The sequence below is a fragment of the Vipera ursinii genome, assembly GCF_947247035.1.
Source record: "Vipera ursinii genome assembly, chromosome: 12".
Classification (NCBI taxonomy): Eukaryota; Metazoa; Chordata; class Lepidosauria; order Squamata; family Viperidae; genus Vipera; species Vipera ursinii.
This window is the reverse complement of record NC_139525.1, coordinates 14,234,330-14,254,475: the sequence shown is the minus strand read 5'-3', so window position 1 is coordinate 14,254,475 and position 20,146 is coordinate 14,234,330. Positions and strand designations below refer to the sequence as shown.

The 20,146-nt window shown below is 42.1% G+C and overlaps 1 protein-coding gene across 1 annotated transcript in view; it reads right to left on the bottom strand.

Annotated features, from left to right (window-relative positions):
* Nucleotides 1-2,800: 2,800 nt before the first annotated feature.
* COL4A5 (collagen type IV alpha 5 chain) overlaps nt 2,801-20,146 on the bottom strand; it is a 129,146-nt gene continuing 111,800 nt past the window's right edge. Inside the window, 11 exon segments of the mRNA XM_083372300.1 lie at nt 2,801-5,058; nt 5,951-5,988; nt 5,990-6,124; nt 7,059-7,173; nt 9,066-9,243; nt 10,255-10,467; nt 10,892-10,990; nt 11,745-11,873; nt 15,609-15,680; nt 15,915-15,987; nt 17,473-17,606. Coding sequence (XP_083228426.1) covers nt 4,977-5,058; nt 5,951-5,988; nt 5,990-6,124; nt 7,059-7,173; nt 9,066-9,243; nt 10,255-10,467; nt 10,892-10,990; nt 11,745-11,873; nt 15,609-15,680; nt 15,915-15,987; nt 17,473-17,606 — 1,268 coding nt within the window. The 3' untranslated portion in view covers nt 2,801-4,976.

Sequence of the window (20,146 nt, the reverse complement as noted above, 5' to 3'; positions counted from 1 at the left end):
CACCACCGAGTGAGCTATGGCAGCTATGGGTGGTGATGGTGATAGGAGGCAATCCAAAGGGGTCCAGCCGGAAAAGAAAAACCATCGGTGTCAGTCCTATACAGGAAACTAGATTCCCTCACTGGGCGAGGGTGGGATCTGATCGTCTCAAAACAATAGCATCGGAAGGGACCTTGGAGGTCTTCTAGTCCAACCCCCTGCTCACGCAGGAGACCCTGGACGACGGCTGTCCACTTTCTTCTCGAAAAGCAAAACTTCTGGTGGCAAGCCGTTCCGTCCGTTTCCTGGGTTTTGTACAATGCACCGAGCTATCAACCGTTGAAGCGAATCCCATGCCGAGCCATCGAAAGACGAAACAACTCCCTTGACTAACCAAGTCTAGCACTAACCAAGCTTAGCGCATTTTGTAAAGGCAGCCAGCTGGTCCCCAATGGCTTTTCCATTGTGCAAACTCATTTATTGTCTGAAGTTTGGTTAATTCGTTGTTACTAGAAAGAAACATCGAGATGAACGCTTAGGAAAACTGTTTCTTGCACTAAAAGTGACTGGACAGTAGAACCAACGAAAAAAAGGAATGAGCTCTTTTCCCCCTAATTTTAAGCCCCCAGAATAATTGATTGAGATGGGCAGCTCTAGAAGAAGGAAGGAAGGAAGGAAGGAAGGAAGGAAGGAAGGAAGGAAGGAAGAAAGAAAGAAAGAAAGAAAGAAAGAAAGAAAGAAAGAAAGAAAGAAAGAAAGAAAGAAAGAAAGAAAAGAAAAGAAATGTATTCAAGTCTAGGCTAGCTATCAGCCTAGGTGGCTTTAAAAAGGATTCCTGGATGAAGTAAGAGGTCAGATTGTATGACCTCAATGGTTCTTCGCTGGTTCTAGGGTTCTACAAATGCCAATAGTTCCTAAGTGAGAAGGAAGCAAATCATCTCCGATAGAAATAAAACCAAAAATTAATGCCGACAGTTACTTTTGGAATTCCACTTCACCAAGTGGGGAGAAATGGTGGGTAGAAATGAGAACAACAACAGTAGGATTAGCGTCGGTTTAAGAGGCCCAAACAGTTCTGAAGCTGCTTCTTTTTACTGGGGAAAAAGGAAACCCAAATACTTCCAGTCCATTCAGTGGCTGAACAATTGTGCCGTTCCCTGAAGGCAAAACGTACGACGAAGCAATAGAAACTAAAGTCGGTAGCCATCATTGTTGTATTTGCATTACCCATCATTCTACGACAGGGCTGGGCAGATCTCCAGGTCCTGAGAGTTTAATTTTGATTTTTACAGAACTTGCAATCGATATCAGAACCTCACACACAAGATACGTATGCACTAAGGATTAAAGGGTGACTCCAGGCAGGTAACTCTCTGGTAAGTAGTGGGGTATTGAATACATCTAAAGGTAAAGGTAAAGGTTCCCCTGCACATGCGTGCTAGTCGTTTCCGACTCTAGGGGCCGGTGCTCATCTCCGTTTCAAAGCCGAAGAGCCAGTGCTTGTCCGAGGAAGTCTCCATGGTCATGTGGCCGGCATGACTAGACGCCAAAGGCGCATGGAACGCTGTTACCTTCCCACCATAGTGGTCCCTATTTTTCTACTTGCATTTTTACGTGCTTTCGAACTGCCAGGTTGGCAGAAGCTGGGACGAGTAACAGGCGCTCACTCTGTTACGCGGCACTCGGGATTCGACCCACCAAACTGCTGACCTTCAGATCGACAAGCTCAGCGTCCTAACCCACTGAGCCACCGCGTCCCAATTGAGTACATCTACACCCCCACAAATCCATGATTATTTTTTTTACATCTCCCTTTGTTTCAGCAGGATACTTCAGGAATCCTTCAGCAATCCTTAAAGCTTCTAGTGAAAGAAGGACCAGGGGTGACATGATAGCAGTGTTTCATTATTTGAGGGGCTGCCACAAAGAAGAGGGGTGTGTGTGTGTCAGCCTCTTCTCCAAAGCTCCCGAGGGCAGGACAAGAAGCACTGGGTGAAAACTAATCAAGGAGAGAAGCAACCTAGAACTGCAGAGAAACTTCCTAACAGTGAGAACAATTAACCAGTGGAACAGCTTGCCACAAGAAGCTGTGGCTGCCCCATCACTGGAGGCTGTTAAGAAACTAGAAAGCCATTTATCAGAAATAGAATAAGTCTCCTGTGAGAGCAGGAGGTTGGACTAGATGACCTCCAAGGTCCCTGTACCTGTTACTGAAGTTGCTCCCACTGATTGACAACACTGCTCCTTCTCAATTTTTTCATCTTTGCTCCAGCGAGGCACAACCATACCTGTGGATATGCTGCCATCTTGTGGAGAAATAAAGTCATCTCAGTTTATTACTTTGCTTATTCCCTGCCATTTCTTTTTCCTGAGTATTATTTAATTTAATTAATATTTTATTTTATTTTTTCATTATTTTATTATTCTATTATTATTATTTATTTTATTATTTTATTATATATTTATTTATTTTATTATTTTATTGCTTCCTTAACTCATATGGCTGGTTACAATCTGTCTAAAAAAAATGAAAGCTTGTAGCCTCGCCAAGTTTTACAAAGTACTAGACCACCCATCCGTGTCCTGTTGGGTCATTTTTCCCAAGATAATTTCCTTACCTAAACAATGAATCACTATGTCTGAGGGGGGCAAAATATCAGTGGGAGCAAAAGTGACTTCTGATTTCCCGCTGGCTTCCCCACTGACACTCTTTATGGGAAGCTGGCGTGGCTCATTGAAAATGATCACGTTACTAGTGCTTGATTGTGGCAGCCTGGCAGCCCAGCAGGCTAAGCACGCAAGTGCCACAATTTTGCCAAATTTTAACCCCAAAGGAGGCATAGATTCCAAATTTGGACACGTTCTGTAAGTTAGCTCATTTGAGCTACATTGATTCAAAAATGGTTGCCCTCAGATGCACCATCTCACCCAACTGAAAGTTACAATCGACAGACTGTAGAGTTTTAGTAGTACAAATAGTCCTTTGCGTACGACCACAACTGAGCCCCAAATATCTCTCACTAAGTGAAACATTTGGTAAGTGAATTTATGCAACCCTCATAAATATGAATCAGTTGCCAAGCATCTGAAGTTTGGTCAGGTGACCACCCGGATGCTGCAATGGTCATAAGTGTGAAAAACGGTCATAAGTCACTTTTTCCAGTGCCATTGTACCTTCAAATAGACTGTTGTAAGTCGAGGATTACCTGCATGTAGATGATGATGACGAATGATGGATCCCTCTGCCCTAAAATGTTACACACAACCCTACAGCCTCTATAGAGTAAAGGAAGACAAATGCTGGCTTTACTTAACCAAGATTGGAGGAATCCGGTTTGATTCCTGTTTGGTACCTCTATTTGCTACCAATGTACAAACGTCTATCAAATGTTCTCCATAGGCACCACGCAAGATATTCATAAGATCTTTGATTTGGGGGCGGTTTCATTGCAAGGAACCACAACACAAATACAGAACAAACTGACAGGCAGCCAGCTATGAACGAAAATAGCCTTCACTAGTTTTTCACTTTATTTCAGTCAACAAGGATTTTCAAAGTGTACAGTTATTTGGATAAAATACTAGACATTATGTCTGGGGAAAAGTGGATTTGGGTGTGCATTGTGTGTGTGTGTGTACATGGATAATATAAACTTTGTGCTACCTGTATACTTTGAAGGTATGGTCAGCTGAACCAACATAAATTAATATCATTCAAATGAATGACTTTTTGCTCTTGTGGTTTCTTAATAAAAGACTATAAAACTGCCTCCCTGCATAAGATGCCCTTTGATCATTTGGATCTTAAGGCCTACAATTCTTAATCAGCATGGCTGTTAGTGGTGTTTCCTAGCTAGAGACTAGAGACTCTAAAAGGAAGGGATCAGTCTGGCAAGGAGGCTGGTCCAATATTTCACAGGATGTGCGAAGATAAAAAAACCCTTTTAAAATGACCTTTCTGCTTTTTTGTTGCTCTTATGGACAAATAAAATTATCAAGAGAGTGGCATACAATATAGACATTAATTAATAGCTCTGTTTTCTTTTAAAAGGCTACAACATTATTATACATTTTTCAAATAAAATGTGAGCCAAACTCGGGGAAGAAAATAAAAAATTTAAAAACTCAGTAGTAGTTCGCTGGGAGAGAGAATGAGTGGTGAGTAGTGAGTGAGAGAGAAAGAGAGAGAGAGAGAGAGAGAGAGAGAGAGAGAGAGAGAGAGAGAGAGAGAGAGAGAGAGAAACAGATCCGTAGAAACTGTTTCCTGACTTAGAATACGGTGTCCTGCTTTTCAGTTGACCTTTTTCAACTTTTTAATATATATATATATTTATTTATATATTTTTAATATATATATTTATATATATATAGGTTGGCTTGATTTCGTTTGGTGAAGTCAATGAGCTCAGGCTGGCTTGTGTCTAAAATGATGGAGAAGTTGGAAACTAAAAAAAATGTGTTTACACAATATACACATTTCATTACTTACAAAGGAAAAATAATAATAATAAGTTTAAACGTTTCATATCAAAATCTGGGAATACAGTAGGATCAATAGCACCACAATGTGGGGTTTCTTGGCACAGCACAGTCTCCTCCTTGTAGGAATTTATTTTATTTTTTGTGGGGGGGGAATGGCACTTCACTTTTGGGGGTCAATTTGGCAAAGAGCACATTTTCAGTCCTTACAGGAAAAAGGTTGACTTCTTCAATCTTCCCAATCTTCCGATGCCTTGGCGATCTTTTCCATAGTTCCTTCAACCGATTCCTTTAATTCCTTTAACAGCCAAATTTCTAACCCGCCCCGATCCCCAAAATGCAACACGTTGGTTTTGGGATTATCCTTCAGGGAGATGCACTGAGATCTGTATCAATGGGAGTGTCTCTTCTTCAAAATTCTTCTTCTTCTTCTTCTTTTCCACAATAGCACCAATATTATAGCTGAAGGACAGTGCATTAAAATATTTCCCAGTTGCTGTGGTGTAAAGTCTGACACATTACGTCCTCTTCATGCAAACTTGGCATCGACTGATACGGGCCCGGAGGTCGCCAGCCTTAAGAGTCTCCGACTGAGGTTTACTGGTCAAGAGAAAGGCAAAGAGGACACATTGTGAGTTGGTGGAAAGGAAGGATGGAAAACATCTAAGCTAGGGATGTCCAACCTTGGCAACTTTTAAGACCTCTGGCCTTCCAACTCCCAGCACCCCCTCATTTCAACCCTGAGCTACTAATATTCTCTTCTATTCGTAACCAGATAAATTTTTGATTTGGTTCTGCATGCCATGTGAATCCAATCTACATGGCTGGTATACAATTATTCAAATTGCTAATAAAGAATTTTGGGAGGCTGAGATGATCATTTCGAACTCTTTATGTTCTCATCAGTCAGTCATACACAGTCAGGTTCGAATCTCAGATAAAGGGTATGACTGACTGATGAGAACATAAAGAGTTCGAAATGATTATCTCAGCCTCCCAAAATTCTTTATTAGCAATTTGAATAATTTGCATATATATATATATATATATATATATATATATATATATATATATATATATATATATATATATGTATGTATGTATGTATGGTATGTATGAATATGTATGTATGTATGTATGTATGTATGTATGTACACTTAATATTTTATCAGCAACATGTTGGGTTTCCAACATTTAACTTACTAATAGTGTTAAATTCTTTTTGTTTTTCTAGCCACTGATAAAAGGCATCCCATGTTCTAAAATGTACTGAATCTTCTTTCTCTTTCATTTTCAATGTCAATCTATTCATTTCTGCGCAATCTATAAACATTTTTTAATTAACTTTTCCTCTGTTGGTAAATCATTTTTTCCAATGTTTTGTGTCTTAGTACGGTTCATTCCACCAGCTACAACTAAGGAAACCAGAGCTTAGTAGGCTGTGTGTATCCAGCATGTACATTAAAAAAAAAAAGGAAAGAGGCAGACTTACTTAAACATTTCTGCTATTTCCACAGTTGCCAGCCAAAAAACTGTATGAATTGGCATAATAGTTGCAGGTCCCTCGGCCGTGGCATTCAATGAAGGGAGCGGAGCGGAATTCCTCAAGGCAGGAACCAGGAGAAGCCAAGGCCTGTCCGGATCCTTCTGCTCCCGCACTGGTGTGCTGAAATAAACCAAATCACTCTAGCTCAAACAATTATCACCTTAAGCCACTGTTTCTCAAGCATAGCAAACTTGAAGATGGGTGGATTTCAACTCCTAGAATTCCCCAGCAGAGCTGGTTGTATGTAAGCCAGGGGTCCCCAACCTGTGGGCCGCACCCCACTACCGGGCCGTGGCTTGCTGGCCACCGGGCCACAGAACAGGCAGCGCACTCAGCCCCACTTGTGCTAGTGCCGCTGCCGCTACGAAAAGGGGGCACCGCACAGCAAAAACAGGGCGGTGCCAGCCAGTGTCACGCAGGCGCTAGCACCACCCCGTTTGCATCATGCATGCTCATGGCCCCGTTTGTGTGCGTGTGTGCAGGCGTAAAAAATGCTTTCCCCTCCCTTTCCCTCTGATTTACCAACTGAGAAAAGTTGGAGACCTTTGCTGTAAGCCATCCAGAACATAGATGGAGAGATGAATAATGCCTCTTGCTAACACCCAAATTTTGATCACGTGACCCTGGGGATGCTGCAATTGTTATAAGTGTGGAAAAAACAGTCTTAAGTCACTTTTTTCAGTGCCGTTGCGACCTTGAACGGTCATTAAATGAATGTCTGTAAGCAGAGGACAACCCGTAACAATAGAATCTTGAAATTCTGCTCATGTCTTCCCTTAAAAGTTCCTTTTAATGATCTCCCCACCTCTCTGGGCTTTTTTTTTTTAAAAAAAATTTTTTTTGCTGAATGACGGTTTCCACAGGCCTCTGATTCCTTTTCTAAGGCCATTTCCAAAACTCCCCATGTTTTTTTAGGACAAGGGTTTCCTTTGTTCCTCCTTCTCCCCCCCCCATTTCTCCTGGTCCTCTCAGCCTGACAGGGACTCCTAAGATGGATGGAATTACAGGCACCTGAATTGTTATCGTACAAACATCTAGTCAAGGCACCACGTACCATCATGAACGAATATCCGATCCATAGCGAGTTCCAGCCCTGTGGACACGAAGGGATTTGAATGGTCTGGCTGTGGACTGCTATGACCATCGCAGGAGCTTCACAGACTGTGCAACTGAAAAAGGGAATGAGTAGGGGGAGGAGAAGGGAGAAGAAACCGTATTGAAGGATTGAAAAGAATAACGGTAGAGTAACAGTTTGGCCACTTGTTTCATCCATGGGTCCACCAGATGTTCTAGGAAAGTCTATAAGCAAGACACATGTTCAGAAATGTCCTCCAATTTGCTCTTCTCATCCATTGGTATTCGGTGACCGCCTCGCCCTGTCTCCCAAGGGGGCCTCCATTGAAACAGGAAGGTTAATAGCAGCTCATACATTATTTCTCTAAGAATTGGTTGATGTAAGCCCTCTTTTCAATGTGTCTAAGCTAAGGTCAGGACACTGCATCCCACTGGAGATGATTAAAAAGAGCTTGGACAGCCATTTGTCTGAAATGGCATAGGGTCTCCTGCTCAATCAGGGGGTTGGACTAGAAGACCTCCAAGGTCCCTTCCAACTCTGTTATTCTGTTGCTATTCTGATACTGCCGGAATGCAGCCTTCCCAGTGATCAAGAATTTAGAAAGCCTTTCCAGAATAAATATGGGACTAAAAACTTTCATTTAGCATTTGAATAAGTATTGATGTGATACTTATATTGCTTGTAGTCATTTTATAAGAGTTAAAGTGCGATAGATTTAATAGTTTATTGTTGTTTGCATATGGTAGATTATGATTGTTTCTATTTCTATACCTTGTATTTAGCTCTGGGAAGTCGGGGAGGGGGGAGGGGGAGGGAAGGAGGTGTTGGGGAGGGTTGGGAAGAGGGGAGGGGGTTGGGAGGGGTTTTGTTTTGTTTTGTTATAAATAAAATGTACTGTAAAACTTTTCAATAAAAAAAAAAAGAATTTAGAAAGCCTTCATTTCAACCCTGATTCTAAGCCACATCCGGTAAAGCTCCACAAGTTAATCTGGGGGTTAGGAAAAGACAAACATGATGTTTTGATGTGTTGAGTTTAATATCCATCTCCGGAAGACCAACTTTCAGTCCTAGGCTGCAATAACAGAAGGTTAGATTCAAGATCGTGTGAAGTGTTAATTCCACTTTATAAGGCCTTGGCAAGGCCATACGTGGAATACTGCATCCAGTTTTGGTCACCATGATATAAAAAAGATGTTGAGACTCTGGAAAGAGGGCAAAGAAGAGCAACAAAGATGATTAGGGGGCTGGAGGCTAAAACATATAAGGAACAGCTGCTGGAATTGGGTCTGTCTAGTTTAATGAAAAGAAGGGGTGACATGATAGGAGTGCTCCAATATCTCAGGGGCTGCCCCAAAGAAGAGGGAGTCAAGCTATTGTCCAAAGCCCCTGAAGGCACCTCAAGAAGCAACGGATGGAAACTAGTCAAAGAGAGAAGCAACCTAGATCTAAGGAGAAATTTCCTGACAGATCAATTGACCAGTGGAACAACTAGAAGTTGCCTCAAGAAGTTATACTGTAGGTGCTCCATCTCTGGAGGTTTTCAAGATTGGACATCCATTTATTGGCTGTGCTATAAGGTCTCCTGAAGCCGGTTGGACTAGAAGACCTCTAGAATAACTTTGTTATTCTGTTATTTTGTCATTCTGTTACTTTGTTGTGGTTCTGTTATTCTGATACTTTCTTAATCTGTTAACTGCTTTTTTACTATTGAGTCTTGTTCCATAAAGAAATGTAGTTGCTTTTCATAGGGAATTTTTCAGCTTTCTAACAATTCATCCTACCTGGATTGGAACTTGTCTGTTTGAAACAAAAATATATATGCTTTTTTTATATATGAAGGTGCATCCTACATAAAACATATCTCGCAGTTTTGTAGAAAGACAGTTCCATTGGTTTCCCATCTTCAGCCTCAGCATCACCATACAGAGGGATGAGAAATACCAGCCTATCTTTCTCCTACTTGAGATCCGAGAGTTTCTTGCTCACCGGCTAATAAAAGGTTGGATATTCTTTCCAGTTAGTGGCTCCATGCTCATCGGCATCGGCTCAGGAGTAGAAAGCCAGTAAGAGTAGTCATTCCTGGATGCAAAGTTACAGACGTTGTTGATGTTGCAAAACATGAAGGGCATGGTGCTGAAACGGCGGAGACAGCTGCCAGCAGTGCCTGGCAAACGGAAGACGGCCTTCGTAAGAATGAGATATAAAACAAGTGTTCCCCTTCCATCCTTCCATCCTTCCTTCCTTCCTTCCTTCCTTCCTCCCTCCCTCCCTCCCTCTTTCTTTCTTTCTTTCTTTCTTTCTTTCTTTCTTTCTTTCTTTCTTTCTTTCTTTCTTTTTCTTCCTTTCTTCCTCCCCCCTTTCTTTCTTTCCTTCCTTCCCTCTCTCTCTCTCTTTCTTCTTTCTTTCCTCCCTCTCCTTCCTTCTTCCCTCCCTCCCTCCCTCCCTCCCTCTCTCTCTCTCTCTCTTTCTTTCTTTCTTTCTTTCTTTCTTTCTTTCTTTCCACCCATCCTATAACAGGGCAGCTTACAATATTATAAAATGGGCAGCTTACAATATTATAAAACTCTATGAATAAAATACTACAAAAAATATAAAATACAAGTAAAAGATGGGGAGGGAAGGGGGGGTGTCTGTTATTAATCTATCAGTTCCCCTCCCAATGTGAAGCCCCGACTTTACTTCCCCTATCCAGAGACTAGCCCTTCCCAATATGGCACGCCATAACTATGTAAAGACTACAGCTCCCAGGATCCCTAGCCAAGGAATGGCGGTCCCAGTGGATGGGCAGAGTGCCAGGTTGAGCAGCCTTACAGCCACATTTTTCACGGTTCTGTTCCAGGAGATGCAGAAGCCTCTCAATGGATCATCAAGTGGCCTCGGACGAGGAAGGGCGGTGGCTTTAAGTACAGCCCCTCCCCCACATCTATTTTGTGGCTCTGCACAAAACTTCCAGAGAAAGGGATCTGCTTTACAAGAGCCTCAATGGATGGAGGGAGAGAAGAAATTGTACCCCTAAACATCAGACTAGCCACTCTTTCCCCAAAGTACCACCCAGAAACTAAAAAAAGCACCATAGGACTGAGATCTGAATTATGATTAGAATAGAAGTGGGTCTCCAATGCCATCTCCGTTAAAAAAACGACAACCACCTGCCGATAGCAAAATGGAAGCGTACCCAAATCCTGCCCATGAGCTCTCTCGTTCCCTTGCACATAGAGAAGGGAAAATCCATCGTAGATCCGGCTGGTTCCTGGTGGACAGAAGGGGCTGTCGGTGGTTTGGCTGTGGCGAGTTATGAGGAATCCATGGGCGACCGAACCTGTTCCTGGAAGTCCTGGAGGACCTTGCAATCCATCAGGGCCAGGGGGTCCGTGTGAACCACGTAGACCTGTGTGTGTGTAGGATGAACAAAGTCAATCACACCTCTCGACAGATGGACAGATGTGAATCTGCAATCTTGAAACCACCAGCCTTCTAAAAGAGGTTGGGCAAGCGCAAAGTTGACATGGATTCTCCAGGACCAATTTCGGATCGATCAGTTGCAGAGGCTTTGCTTCCTGTCCTGGCACAGCTGAAGCAAGACAGGTTGTGACATTGGACACAAGACATACCTTGCCCTTGTTTTTGTCCTACGATTTGACACCATCCTACCTCTTTTCTGGCAATAAGAGCTGAAGAAAAGCTTCCATAGATTTTGTTCTTTCTGGAGATTCAGCTCAACCCACAAAGGAGAGCAGATCTACGTCTGTCTTCATTGCTTGACACCCTCCTCTTCCCCATTCCCACCCACAGAAATGATATATTCACTTTACCTGGCTGGCCTGGGAGTCCTCTCTCCCCTTTACGCCCCGCTGGACCATCAAAACCGGGAAGACCATCACGTCCAACGTCACCAGGAAGACCAATTGAACCTATGGATGTATTTTGTTTAATGAGTTCCTTTAGATTGCTTGCAAAGACCCCGTCATATTACTTTAGTCCAGGGGTCTTCAAACTTGGCCCTTTTATGACTTGTGGACTTCAACTCCCAGAATTCCTTAGCCAGGCACGCTGGCTGAGGAATTTTGAAGTCCACAAGTCATAAAAGAGCCAAGGTTCTCCACACCTGAACTAGGTTGATGCCTTATGTTACTCTATGCCAGGGGTCTTCACACTTGGCCCTTTTATGACTTGTGGACTTCAACTCCCAGAATTCCTTAGCCAGGCACGCTGGCTGAGGAATTTTGAAGTCCACAAGTCATAAAAGAGCCAAGGTTCTCCACACCTGAACTAGGTTGATGCCTTATGTTACTCTATGCCAGGGGTCTTCACACTTGGCCCTTTTATGACTTGTGGACTTCAACTCCCAGAATTCCTTAGCCAGGCACGCTGGCTGAGGAATTTTGAAGTCCACAAGTCATAAAAGAGCCAAGGTTCTCCACACCTGAACTAGGTTGATGCCTTATGTTACTCTATGCCAGGGGTCTTCAAACTTGGCCCTTTTATGACTTGTGGACTTCAACTCCCAGAATTCCTCAGCCAGCATTGCTGTCTGAGGAATTCTGGGAGTTGAAGTCCACAAGTCATAAAAGGGCCAGGTTTGAAGACCCCTGCTTTAGTCAAATGCCAGAAGAAAGCTATCTAATTGCTTTCATCCATATTGTTACCTGTCCAGAAACGACTTACCTGGCAAACCTGGAGGCCCTGGGCGTCCAGCTAGACCTTTCATTCCAGGCTGCCCTGGAAGACCAGGTGGTCCTTGATCACCTTTAATCACAATTGTTTTTCCAGCTGGGCCAGGTATTCCTGGAGGACCTTAGGAGAAAGAGAAAGTGGAGAACCTAAACCGTTTAGTCAGGTGGTGCTTCGGATGGCTCAAGAAAAAGGAGGGAATAAAACACGGTAAACATCTGGCATTATCAGATGCCACCGGCAGAAGACGGATTGGCCTCACTCAGGTCTCAAAACTGTTTTTTTTTCAGACTGAGTTAGAGCTTTTGCATCCTGCTTGGCACCGACAAGGGATAGATGATCTGATAAATAAATAAATAAATATAAATAATTCCAGCAATAATCCATTTCATTTTGTGGCATCCCAGAGCTTCCTAAGAGCAAAGAGGGCCAGCTGCTGACAGGGAAAAAAAAAAGCAAACACAAAATTTCTGAGTCACAGCTTAACTCGCCGCTATTGCTATTCTTATTTTACCAAAACAATCTGCTTTTTAAACACTTGACATCTGGAACAAAAGACAGGCACCAATTTTAGCTACCAATTATAACTCAGCGATACCGGGATTCAGTCTGATCTAGATCAGGTCCAAGGTTTTGCATTTCCCTCCCACGGCTCCGTTATTTTAAGACGTTGTTGGTCTTGGAAACGTTTCTTTCTCCTCTTCTTGAGTCCTACCCATCATAATCAAAGAAAGACATCTAGCACAGGGTTTGTGTGACTCGGAGGCTTTAACAACGACGTTGCTTAATGACAGAAATTCTGCTCTCAGCTGACAACCACCTGTATTATTATATTTTTTCTAACCTGAAAGTTGAAAGCCTCAGTGTCTAGGTATAGAAACAAGAGAAAAAGGGTATTAACCAGCAACAGGGGCAAATTTTAAGCCAATTTAGTGTTCTGCCCACTAAGGAAGAATCTCAGTGAATGGGAAATGACAAGAGAGTCCTTGATTTACAATCCTTCACTTACTGACTGTTTGAACTTACAGCAGCCCTGGAAAAAGTGACGTATGAGCATGTTTTTTCATGCTTAGGACCGTTGCAGCATCTCCGTGGTCAACTGATCGAAATTCAGACGCTTGGCAACTGACTCATATTTATGACGGTCGCAGTGTCCCGAGGTCATGTGATCCCCTTTTGCAACCTTCTAACAAGCAAAGTCAGTGTGTGTGTGTGTGTGTGTGTGTGTGGGAGCCAGATTCACTTAAATCATATTATTACACTTAACAACTGCAGGGATTCACTTAATAACTGTGACAGGAAAGGTTGCAAAACGGGGCAAAAGTCGCTTAGCAGCTGTCTTGCTTAGCAAGATAAATGTTGGGCTGGATTGTGGTTGTCAAGCAAGGATTATTTGTACATTCCTACTTTTCTAAATACACTTGGACTATGCTGGCATCCCCCAAATTAAAGTTGTGTTGGAGCAGAAATCCTCTCATCCAGAGAGCCTTTGTCAAACCAAGGTAGCCAGTCAAACGGTAAAATCTGACCGACGGCCTGCGTACATTGTGTAGCTGTTTGCCTGCTGCTCAGAATGATTTTGTGAGTGGGAAGCTTATTGCGCAACACCGCCTGCGTTCAATCTACATTAGACGCCATGAAAATTGGATCTGGTATAAATTGCTGAGATTATGAGACAAAATTCCATGTACAGATTAAGCTAAAAGGGGAAGGGTCTGTCTTAAGAGGTGCTAAATGTTGGAATCCATACATTCTTCCAATGGCTTTGGAAGAATTGCTTTTGCCACATAGCAAAATCTATGTGGGAAGAAGGGAACCAGTAATTTTGATTATCCACCTGTGTTGGTTACAGTAGATATCACATCTGTATTTTAAGAAGCACAAACCTTATCAAGCACGAAGTAATTGAATTAAAGGGAGAGAGAGAGAGAGAGAGAGAGAGAAACAGAAAGAGAAAAAGAGAAAAAGAATGAAAGAGAGCTAGAGAGAGAGAGAGAGAGAGTGCCAGAGAGACAGAGAGACACACAGAGAGACAGAGAGAGATTGCTGTAAGATTCCTGACTTTTAAGAAGAATGTAGGCAAACCAGAATGCTTGTAGATAAAGGTAACTTTTTCGCTATGAAAAACAAGTCCTGTGAGAAACGATTGAAAGAATGGAGCATGTCAATCTGTAAGGTGAGAAGGCTGACAGGTGGACATTCTTCAAATGCCAGAAAGGCTATAACAGGGAAGAAGGACGATATTTACTTGCCACTTTCCCCGGCACAAAGGCTAAACCCAACAGCGTCAGATGAACCTCTCAAGAACCTCACTCACCGTAAAACCCTTGAGTCAAATGTGGCTTGGAGGGCTAATTTCATGTAACACTTGGCCTAATTTTGACATTCTTATACCTGAGATTGGTCCAGAGCTTTGTAAGTGTGATCTGGGAGAGATGAAGATGCCCAAAAGAAGAAAATGGGGTGTTTGTGTGTGTTAGAGAAAGACTGGACTCACTGCTGGTCACCCAGTGTCCCACTTCAGGAGACGACCTCTTGAAGAACGTGCCCTTCAATGGTGAAAGAAGGTTGCCAATTCTTCTGTGGAATAATGGCCTCCAACAAGACCCCAGATATTGTTTGCTGATCATGTATTAGAGCCCTGGTGGCGCAGTGTATGAATGTAGTATTGCAGGCTACTTCTGCTGTCTGCCAGCTGTCAGCAGCTCAATTCTTATTGGCTCAAGGTTGACTCAGCCTTCCATCCTTCCGAGGTCAGTAAAAGGAGGACCTAGATTGTTGGGGGCAAGATGCCGACTCTGTAAACCGCTTAGAGAGGGCTTGTAAAGCACTGTGAAGCGGTATATAAATCTAAGTGCGATTGCTGTTGCTTTTACCGTAGTTCCCCTACATCAAAGGAACAGGTTGGACTAAACGACCTATGTCAGTGGTTCCCAACCTGTGGTCCGTGGAGCCCTGGGGGTCCATGATGTCGCAGGGGGTTGAAGGCTTGAAGACATGTTATGATTTAAATCTTGAGTTAGGTCTTGGGGGTCCATGGGCTAATGCCTCCTTAAGTAACACCAGCTGCCTGCAATTAGTGCAGGTTCGAGTCCCACCAGGCTCAAGGTTGACTCAGCCTTCCATCCTTCCGAGGTAGGTAAAATGAGGACCCAGATTGTTGGGGGCAATTAAGCTGACTTTGTAATAATGTCGCTTGGGGGGAGGGGGGTGAAAGCCCTAATAAGCAGGCATATACGTAGAATGAAGGCTATTGCTAAGCACATTGATTTGTGCTTTAGATTGTAAGCCGCCCTGAGCCTTCGGAGAAGGGCGGGATATAAATGGGATTAAAAAAAAAGGAATTTAAAGGGGGTCCATGGTGAAGAAACAGTTGAGAACTACTGACCTACCTCATCAAGGCACAAGCGGTGATAATGAGAAGACTCATCCCCATGGATTTAAATCTCACATCAGTCAAGCCACTCATTGCCTCAGATGAAATACTAACCTGTGGCTCACAAAATCTTCAAATAAAAACTGGATAGGCTTAAAGGTGCTTCCAGAATGACTTTTTTTTTGGCTACCTAAAATAACAAGGCTCTCTTCCTGCCGTCTCTCAAAATGACATGTTAAGACTCATTCAAATTCCCTGGATCCACAAGGGCAGAGTCTTGACTCGACCGGCTATCTTATTAAATCTTTCCTCCAGAACTGTTGAATCCACTCGATTCAGGTATGGCATGTGGCCATTTTTCCTATGCCGTGAAACCATTTTATGTTACCTTGGGTTTGTTGTTTTTAAGGAAACAATGGGAATATATTTTAGAAAGCAACAATGGAATCCATTTCCTTTAATATTAATCTCAGAATTCCTACCTGGGGAGCCAAAAGGTCCAGGGTCTCCTTCAGGGCCAGGAGGTCCCAAAGGTCCAGTAGGTCCCTTCATACCTGAAAAGCCAAAACCCACAGAAGTTAGTACAGGGTAGACATCAAGAGCCTGTGCTTATTGCTTGCTGTTTATGGGTACACTGAGAGCTTCTGCAATGGAGACAAATTCCTTGTGTGGCCAATCACACTTGGCCAATAAAGAATTCTATTCTATTCTGAGCTTTAAAGAACAGATAAAACCATGGAGAAATTCTTCCAAAGCTGACCTCACATGGCACATATTGTTCTGCATACCTGGAAATCCTGGTACTCCTGGAGTGCCTTGATCTCCCTTCATCCCATTCAGACCTGGACGTCCAGGTTCACCCTGTGTCATCACAACAATGGTTAATATTTCCATCATCAAAGAATATCAAAGGGAAACAAAGCAAGTCAGTTGAGAAGCAAAGGAGAACTTGCCTTAATGGTCAGTGGGGAATTCCTCAACGAGGAAAAAAGTTGGATAAGCAATATGGGTTAGCTGAGTACTCATCAGCCATAAAGGGTGCTTTGTATGATGCTGAAGCACCACACAATATTTAACATCTGCAGAGAAATGTCATATGGATGAAACAAGGGTATGTACTTGCAGTTTAGAATAGAATAGAATAGAATAGAATAGAATAGAATAGAATAGAATAGAATAGAATAGAATAGAATAGAATAATGTAGAATAGAATAGATAATAAAATATATAGGAATAGAATAGATAATAAAATATACAGGAATAGAATAGAATAGAATAGAATAGAATAGAATAGAATAGAATAGAATAGAATAGAATAGAATAGAATAGAATAGAATAGAATAGAATAGAACAGAACAGAACAGAACAGAATAGAAAATATACAGGAATAGAGTAGAGTAGAGTAGAGTAGAGTAGAGTAGAGTAGAGTAGAGTAGAATAACAGAGTTGGAAGGGACTTTGGAGGTCTTCTAGTCTAACCCACTGCTTAGGCAGGAAACCCTATACCATTTCAGACAAATGTCTGTCCAATCTCTTCTTAAAAACTTCCAATGTTGGAGCACCCACAACTTCTGGAGGCAGGTTGTTCCATTGATCCAAGAAATGTTGCTTAATGGCTGTGGCGAAGAGCTATCATCTTGCAACCAACTCAGTTGCAGTCAGACTTGATGTTTATCCTTTGAAGGAATATTTTTTGATGGGCTCCATCAGAGGAGCACCTACACATAAGCTCTAGGGGAGGGTGCTCTTCGGATCTGAAGAGGCAAAGGTCCATTTAGATCCAGTAAAAGTATATGTTGCTGCCTCATTAACAAAAAATATGACTATATGGGTGACTTCTTTCAGATGCCCCCAAGTACAATGAAGGTGCCCACACCAGATCTGAAACACCTTTCCTGCTTCCGGTCCAAATAATGCACACTTCTAGGCTTCTGTTACTTTTCAAGCAATCCAGTGATACCCAGACAATAGAAGAGGTCAGGATTGGGGTTGCGATTAGGGTTAGGGTTGGGGTTAGAATTAGGTTTTTTTTTAAAAAAATAACATTCTCAATATTTAGCAAACAGCATGATGTCTGGGTTCATGTATTTTAAAAAACTTCTAATCTGCTTTCAAAGCCAGACATCCTACAGTTCTTCTGCTCACTCTCTGATGACATTACCCTTCCAGATAAACAATTAACAAATATAATTAACTAACAACTAACATCCCAAGGCTTAGACTGAAATACCACCCAAGTGGATGAGAGTTGTTCTCACGTTAAAGAGGTATGAAATCCCCCTCCCACCTCTTTTTGGTTCCACTGTGATAGAAACCAACTTTAGGCCCCTCCCATTTTTCACTTACCGACGCTCCTGGTGCCCCCTGATCACCCTTCAGTCCGGGCAGTCCAGGCTGACCGGGCTGGCCAGGGTTTCCTTTTTCTCCTTTCACTCCCCCAATCCCGGGTGGTCCACGAGGTCCCTCAGGCCCAGGAAGACCTTCAAGTTACAACAGAGAATTGTGTGTGTCAGTACAACATCACTCTCTTTGGAATCAGCTCTATCGCCGGTGTGGCCTTGGGCTAAAATACCATGCCCTTTATGTCGGTGGGCCATTTGACGTTCAAGGTCAAGTCAAGGAAGGATCTGCCAAGCAGTTGGGGGGGGGGGTTATGGTGGTTCTGCTATGTCAATTTATAATGCTTTGTGCCTTAGTTTCTGACCATCGACTGTCCAACGTACATTTAACCTTTTCCTTATTGTATTCAACTGACCATTTCTTAGCCTTTGGGCTGAGATAAAGTATTCTTTCATTAGTTTTATTCTACATGGGGAATGTCCAAGGAGAAGGGAACACTGATTTTGAGATAGTATGGAGAGGGATTATGCTGGTACAAAATTGGAGGACCCACACCGTGATGTTAACATTTCCTCTTGAGATGTATTTATAGAATCCTTGGGTTGGAAAGGAAGTTTGGGTCTTCTAAGCAGAGTTGTGTATATTCCTACAGAATTGTAGGAAACTATGGCTGGGAGCCACAGGGAGTTCAGAACTGCCATAAAAAGGGTTTAAGGTGGGGGTTCTACCTCACCAACCTGGAACCCCAGGTGATCTCCTGAGGCCTTGCAGAGCGCAAAGAGATGGTACAGGCAGGGGTGAGAAGAAGAACAAATATATTTGGTGGACATTCTCATATCAATGAAAGTAACTTTAATATTATTTGGTCAACAAACTCAACAACTGGCCATCTATGGTTTCTAAGATCAGCAGACAAAAACGGGGACTAACCAGCCCATGATTATTAGTGAAATGGCACCAACGAAGATAAGGAGAAAAGGCATGGGGAAGAAGGACAGTCCTGATCTTTGAGACAATCTTTCCACATTGGATTAGTTCTTCCTCCTTTTGCTGAAGTCAATTCATTCATTCATTCATTCATTCATTTCAGGCATTTCAACAAACTGCAGGTGATCATTAATAGTAACAGTTTAACACGGAAAAGGTCTTTGGCATCTTAAATAAAAATGAGATAAATGTATATGGTGCTTTTCTTGTTTTAAACACATTCTGCCACAGAATGGGAGAATGTAGATATTACTATATAAACACCAGATCAGAATTTGCCCATGTGATATCCTTCTGATGAATTGGAGCTGAATGAGATGGCCAGGAATTGGACAAAATTGATTTAAATGAATTAACTGGGTGCCTGTCCTGAAGATTCTGGCCATTTCTATGCTATTTCTGTCCTACGAACATGATTTTCTTAAACCAACCAATTAGTTTAAGTGCTTTTTTAAAAGTTTGATTGAAGAGAATGTTGATCTCATGAAATGTTTTCAACCATAGAAGTAGAAGGGAGAGATAGCATATATCAAGGGGCAATAATCTACCAAATCCAGCTTGCCTTTTAAAGACTAAAATTAATACCAACTGGAAAATTGTTGAGATAACAATAATAATAACAACAAAAGGTCTGGTAATTGTTATACCACATGAAAAGAAACATTAAGAAAAGTACAATCACAATTCTTAAAACACCACAAGGTTCTGCTTAACAATCGCCCTCCTCAAGTTGTAATTAAATGCAAAAGTCCCAGTTGAAAAAACTTTTCCAACAGAATTAGGAAAAACAGATTAGCTGTTTAGGTTCTGCGTTTTCAAGTGATAACACCTGAATTCTGAACCTAAACCTAGTTCAACTGTAACAATGGTTAACAGAAACAAGCCCGCTTTGTAAAGTATGGTTATATTGACAAAATAATACCTAATGTTCACAAGTTTGCATAACACGCAAGGCTAAAATGGAGGTGAACTGAATTATGGATCAATGTATCATTGTAGGAGAAGGAGTAACAGAACCTAGGGTTGGAGTTAAAAGAGGGATCAGCCTAGAATTCCTATGTAGCCACAAGGGAACTAAGTCCAATCTCCTTGAATTCTGTTGATCCGTATCTAAGTCCAAGCAGGTGCTGTTAGCTGAGAAGATTCCTGCACATAGGCTACGTAACAATAAATCAGTTTCATTGGAGCTTCAGGTGTGAGCCTCATCTTTCACACCTGACAGTTGTGTTCCCACAGGAGATGTTTTGAAGTTGGCTTGTTCAATAAAGTATAGTTCAAGCTAACCATGGACTGGTTTAAATTTGGATATGAGCAAAAGTATGATACAGAAAGCTTCTGATTTTTTTTTATCGCCACACAGGTCTGTGTTAATGTGGGGTAACATTAAATCATGATTAACTGTTATATCTTATGCAACCGGGATCTAAGTGTACAGCAAAAATAACATTATCAAGCAATCAATACAGTCAAACAAACTTGCCAAGTTAAGAATCTAACCTGGAGGACCTGGAAGAGTCAGAGTTCACCAAAGGCCAATGTTCGTTGTTAGGGGGAAGATATGAGATATAACAGTGCAAAACAAGATGACTAGTTAGAATTAGCATTCATGAGTTGATACTACACAGAGAAAACCCATCTCACCAGCATATTTTGTATTTATAGGTTGCAAATGTGCATGCACAGACAACCCTCC